The following is a 6,276-nucleotide window of genomic DNA, read 5'->3' as shown; positions in this document are numbered from 1 at the left end:
GGGGGGAGCTGCCTCAGGGCTCCCCACCCCAGCTCATCTCTGCTACGCCCCCTCCCCGAGCACGCCATCGCTGCTCCACTTCTCCTGCCTCCCAGGCTTGCGGCGCCAATCAGCTGTTTGGCGCCGCAAGCCTGGGAGGGGAGGAGAATTAGAGCGGGGGCAGTGTGTTTGGGAAGGAGGTGGAGCAGAGGTGAGCTGGGGTGGGGAGCTGCCTCACGGCTCCCTGGGGGAGGAGGAGCTGCCATGGGGGGAGCGCCTCAGGGCAGGGGGGAGAGCTGCTGCGGGAGTCGCCTGAGGGTGGGGGGGGGCGGGAAGCTGCCGCAGGGCTGTGGGGGGGGCGCAAGGTGGAAGTTTCACCTAGGGCACAAAACTTCCTTGCACCGGCCCTGGGCAACAACCACAATAGGCCAAGACAACAAGCCCCAGAACATAATGCCAGAACAAATGGACTTACTGCCTCCTGACAACAGCAGTTCTGATATATTTCAAGGGTGACCTGCAAGTTCAAGTAACAGTACAAGACACTTGAGGGATTAATTGACCATTGTTAGTAACTAGGTTGATTACAAGTATTTGAAATTGTGTTACATAAATGTTGTTTGTTAACTGTTGTTATTTGATTCTGGCTGGGAAAAGATTAGGTGGTTTTGGAAACTGTGCCTTTAAACAGCATAGGTTCCCAGACAGGAGATCTGGGGGAGGGGACCTGCAGAGAAAGATGGAACTGGTCACTGAATAAAGAGGTTCTCTTTCAAGCACCTTTGGCCCAGAGTGATTACTGAACACCACATTGCCCATATAGGGGGCAATGAAAAGCTACTCCATTCCCAAAGTGGCATTGGAGAGATTGGACTCATTTTCTGTCTTCTCTCTGCACCTCCTTGTGGAGTCCTCAGTGCATGCAACACAGGTAAGAGGGGACCCACAGTAGTTACACAAAGGGGTAGAGGGCTACTTCTCACTCAGGTGTCCCTGACTACACAGAAATTGATCACTATCTGGGCCAGTGTACACCAACTGCTCATCAGTACTGTTTTAAGGTATGCTAGCATGTATGTACAAGTATAAAGAGATTTGTATGCATATTAGTGGACTCATTTCTGAGGACCTATTGCATCACTGTAGTCACCCTTCAAAGAGAAAATGCATTTACATTCAGTATGTTTTCCAAGACTGTTATGATGCAGATGGGCAGGTGGATAGACCTGATCTGGTGGATTGTTTTCATCATTAACTGTAATGATCCTACAGTCTAAGAAGAACTGGAAGAGGACAGAAAACCTTAAAAACTCCTCTATAATTGCTCATATATCACAAATGCCTTTCCTTTTTGTCAATACACTGGAAATTGCTCATGAATGACTCCTTAACTATGACATAAATAACGAATAGCTGATAGAATTAAGCATGAAACATTTGTCCTTGATTAATGTAATTAAATATAATTTAGTACACTTATACCATGTTACTAAGTCTAGCTAATAATGGAGATCTTAAGAATATCGAGTACAGTATCTTACCATATGGCTATAATGAATTACAAACCATTAATTTGAAGTGTTAATCAAAAATAAGACATAGAACTAAGCTAATTTTAAATTTGGATTCACAAAGCAGAACCTAGTCATTTATTACTTCATTTGACAATGAGATATTTTTCCTCATCTAAATTACTATTTCATGTTTCTTTACTTCTTATTGAACTCTTACTAAACCCAATTAAACTTTCCTATTTTTTCCCAGGAATAATGGTCACATTTGAGAGAAAATCCAGCTGTATTCCCCTCTTCTAAATATAGGAAATTTCTCTCACAAAGTCTTCCAAGGAAGAAAATTTATAAGTAGAACCATTGTACTTTACTGAATTAGATTACTCTTCAACTAAACTGCTATATCCCTAGGATGAAATCCTGCACCAATGAAGTCAATAACATAGCCTTTAGCCAGGAAATGCTATCAGCTGTAGATAAGTCAAAAACCACTAATAAACTTGAGTTTATAAAATATTCAGTATATAGTAGTCACCATTAAAAAGTTAATATTTGACCTCAATTACTACACAGTGTTACATGAAAAAACTTCAGTATTTCCCTATACTTTAAAAAGGAAACATGGTAAATAGGCCAATGAATTTCTGAGTGAGTGAATTCAAATGTTTAGTTTTCTAGTCTTCCAGAGAAATATCAGTTACTCATCACTTATCTCATTTTGTGCTATTGATAACTTAAAAAAATTAAACCAATCTAAATATATGAGTACTATTAACACATCTTTTCAGCTCTTTACTGGAATTCTAAAGTCCTCCTTCATTTAGTTGCTGTATAAAGAGGAAGCGACAAAAACAAGACCTAGTCTAAAGCTTGATTCCGGGTCTGTCCAAATAGATTCCCTCAAGCTTTCTGGGGAAACAAAAAGAGTTTCTATCTGGTAGTCATTTTTTTTCCTTAGAGACTGTACCCTCTCTTTGAGCTGCTCTAAAAGCAGTGCAGCACTGTTCCTTTATAACATTGAGTCAGAGAGCCAAACATTCTCCTCAACTTCTCTAAGCTATGAGAAGAACCTGCCTAAAGTTATTCCCTCCACCCCCAATATCTAGATTGATGCCACTTCACTTATTATGCAAACCTGGACAGTGTGCATCGGGGTCTGTTTTGCTCATCACATCCCTTAGTCTACGAACGCCCATAACTGGCATATTTTAAATGTATAAATAAATACATTTATAAATTAATGGAGATATCCTTTCTCCTAGAGCTGGAAGGGACATTGAAAGGTCATTGAGTCCAGCCCCCTGCCTTCACTAGCAGAACTAAGTACTGATTTTGCCCCAGATCCCTAAGTGGCCCTCTCAAGGATTGAACTCACAACCCTAGGTTTAGCAGCCCAATGCTCAAACCACTGAGCTATCCCTCTCCCATTTTGTAAGAGTGTATTAGATTTGGTACTGCTCCTCTAGCCCATCATCATTAGGGTTTATGTAACCTCATTCATTCTTGGACTCTCTTTCTCTCAGATAAAATATTAAAGAATATTCTGTATGTATGTTAGAATTCTGTCTGGAATTACTATGGGGAGGGACTGAAATATAATAACTGGAGAAATCTTCCTCTGAATGTTAGCAATACTCCAATAAGATTGTATGTGTGTTCCACAGATCACACTGTCTTCTTATTTGTTGTATTCATGGATAAAAATTAAGGTCATATAGTTGTTCTAGATCCTAAGAGATGTCCACTGCAAGAATCTCAGGGAGAGAGCTATATATTTGAACTAAAACTTCTTTATAGAACACATTCTTTAGCTACCAGGATTTCTTTTCCCCAAAAACATTTCAGATTTGTCAAACTTCATCTTAAACCCTAAACTAAACTTCTGCAAAGATTTAAATGTGTTTATCTCCTCAAAGTACTCAAAAACAGCAAGATCCCATACATATGCAGCTTTACTTTGTGATGTACCTCAGGTACAATGTGCACTGTATAATGCATTTTGTCACATACTCTCTCAGCAAAGGATTCTATGACTATAGCCAGTAACAAGAGTGCAAGTGGGCACTCTTGCTTGATTCTTTAATGAACAATCAAGCAAAATCTATTGCCATTTATTAAAACGATTGCTCCGGTATCAGTGTATGGGATCTGAGAATAGTGGAGTTACCCCCTTAATATGAATTAAGAATTTATTCAAAGATTCTATTTCTCTGAATGAAATAAAAGAAGCCTGTGTGCATTACCTAACTTTAGAGCCAAGTGAGTAATTTCCAGACTCTTTCTTCTGTTGCCATCTGTCTATCTTAGATAAACCTTGTCTAATCTCTGACTAGTAATTTTGGGTGATTCACATAAGATGTCTGAGAGAGGCCTGATTTACTGAAAGTTCTGAACATCCACTCTCTGGCAGTCAGGCTCCTTGAATGCATCTCATGTTGGACACTCAAAAACGGAGGCACCCCAAATCACTAGTCAATTTTGAAAAAAAATATGTCATAAGTCTATAACAAAATAGACCAATGGAACTTCAAGAAGTGAGATCTTAACTTGCTTTTGTTGAATACTGTAATAATCAGCCTCTTTAATAGAAGTAAGGAATTCATCCCCCATCAGGATACCATTAAAATATAGATGTTAGGGCATGTGTTAATAATTCTTTAAAGATTTGGTAAAGGGTTTATTACTAGTGAAAACAGTGCTGTAGAGCAGTGGTCTCCAAACTTTTTTGATCGCGCACCCCATCAGTAAAAAAATTTTGAGCACACAGCCCCTGCTCCCGGCTGAACTGTAGAAGCAAAAAAAAAAACAAAAAACAAAAAAAAAGCTGCTCGGACTCCCGGCTGAACACACTGTCCTTGGAACACACTTCTCTAATTCTTGCCCCCGAAGGATCCTCTTTGGAGACCACTGCTGTAGAGAATGAAAAGTCTATCTTCGACCAAGGTGTAATGGACACCATGAATACTAAGAGAGCTAGCCTTTGAGTCAAATGCTTTAAATATTTTAACAACAACCTTAAAGATCTTCCTGTTCCATGCTAGTGTTCAACAAGTAAATTATTTGTATTGCAGAGCCAACTAATCAGGAACCCAGCGTGCTAGGAACTATACAAATACATAATACTACACAGTGTCTGCATCAAAGAGTTTACCGTCTAAATTGAAACATGCTGTAACAGAAGAGTGTAACACGTGATAAGAGGGAAGGGAAGACAAAATGTAAGACAAAGTGTATGAGTTTAAGATGAACTTTGACAAATCTGAAATGTTTTTGGGGAAAAGAAATCCTGGCAGCTAAAGAATGTGTTCTATAAAGAAGTTTCAGTTCAAATATAAGATCACATGTTTACAGAGCTTAGTTTGTAAATAGTCTGATGGATCAGCATATTCCAATAATTTGGAAATATATAGTAATTTGGAATAAACAAACAACATCCCAGCTCAATTTAGCCACCATAGTGTGCTGATTGCTTGCAGACTTAACAGCAGATGCTGGTCTTGGGGGGCAGGGGATAGGCATCTGGGTAAACTCACATGATGATACCTTCCTCTTACATTGACTGCCCAATTTGTGAATGTGAGAAACATTGAGAGGTGCAGTTACACAAGGCTGCCATTTCTTCCAGTCCCCTTAATTGGAGAATTGACTTGTCACATTTTCAGCACAATGACGCCTTATTGGCATTGGGCCCAGAACATGTCATCTCAACCATTGTTATGTATTTCTCTACACAGTAGTGAAGTGCCAACATTTTTGCTTATTTTCAGCACACAGAAATCGAGAACAAAAGAAGCAGGAAAGTGGGACTGGATAGCTTTATTTGGGGAACACGACAATCCTGAGCCAACCACAGACAACACACAAACTGCTCTGATCTGACAGTAGTCTGAGATTAGACATTAAATGACTTTGCTGGTGTGAATTTAGGTTTTAGTGGTGTGTACTTCATTATTTAAACAGCTTGCAATTTATATGACAAAATAAGCCAAGTCCAGATGAACATGAATACTATAATACCTTGTCACCTGGGCAGAAGGCAGTTGCCAGCTGAGGGATCATTCTGAAGATACTATTATTAATAATTTCTGCATCATAGCAAGCAATGTCCAGACAACCAGCATCTATCTTCCTTTCTCTCACTTTTAATTTCTCATACAAACAAGGACAGATTAAAATTAAATTATTGCCTGTTGAATTTTAAAAGGAGATAATTCAAGGGGAATGAAATAGTGAAAGTTGTGAGCTGCAGAGAATATGTAAATAAGCCATGAAAATGCAAATATTAGACTAATTTCTAATATAGTACTTATCAAACGAAAAGTTGAAGTGGGATCAATGCACAAAACAGAATAAATTGAAGCCATCTCCCTCTGAATGCTCAATGCAGCGCAGATTTTTACGAATAAGAGTACACTGTGCTTCTTAAATTTAATTGCTGGGATAGACATAGGTTAAAAAATACTTTTTATTATATAATTAATTACCTTCTCTGTGCAGGAGGAGCATTGTCAGATGCTTTGACAGTGAGTGCATAGGACCTCCCTACTGACAATACAACTCCTGGAGCGATAGTGATAAGGCCCGTTCGGTCATTAATGATGAAGTCTCCCTGGTCCCCAGCCAGAATTTCGTATATGATCTGCCCATTTGGCCCTTGGTCTGCATCTATGGCACTGAGCTGCAATTGAAAATCAGAATGTAAATACTTAAGAATCAACTTTCCATCCTATTTTATTTTCTCCCAAAAAGGGATCTTGCTTTGGAGAAGAACATTTTCAAAGCAAGA

General features: G+C 39.2%; 1 protein-coding gene across 1 annotated transcript in view; it reads right to left on the bottom strand.

Annotated features, from left to right (window-relative positions):
• Positions 1–6,276, bottom strand: part of PCDH15 (protocadherin related 15) — a 698,694-nt gene that overhangs the window by 307,255 nt on the left and 385,163 nt on the right. The window contains exon 13 of the mRNA XM_034775466.1: positions 5,975–6,168. Within this exon, the coding sequence (XP_034631357.1) occupies positions 5,975–6,168 (194 nt within the window). The remainder of the gene's footprint in view (positions 1–5,974; positions 6,169–6,276) is intronic.

The sequence above is a fragment of the Trachemys scripta genome, chromosome 7, assembly GCF_013100865.1.
Source record: "Trachemys scripta elegans isolate TJP31775 chromosome 7, CAS_Tse_1.0, whole genome shotgun sequence".
Taxonomy (NCBI): Eukaryota; Metazoa; Chordata; order Testudines; family Emydidae; genus Trachemys; species Trachemys scripta.
This window is presented reverse-complemented; position numbering and strand designations above follow the sequence as displayed.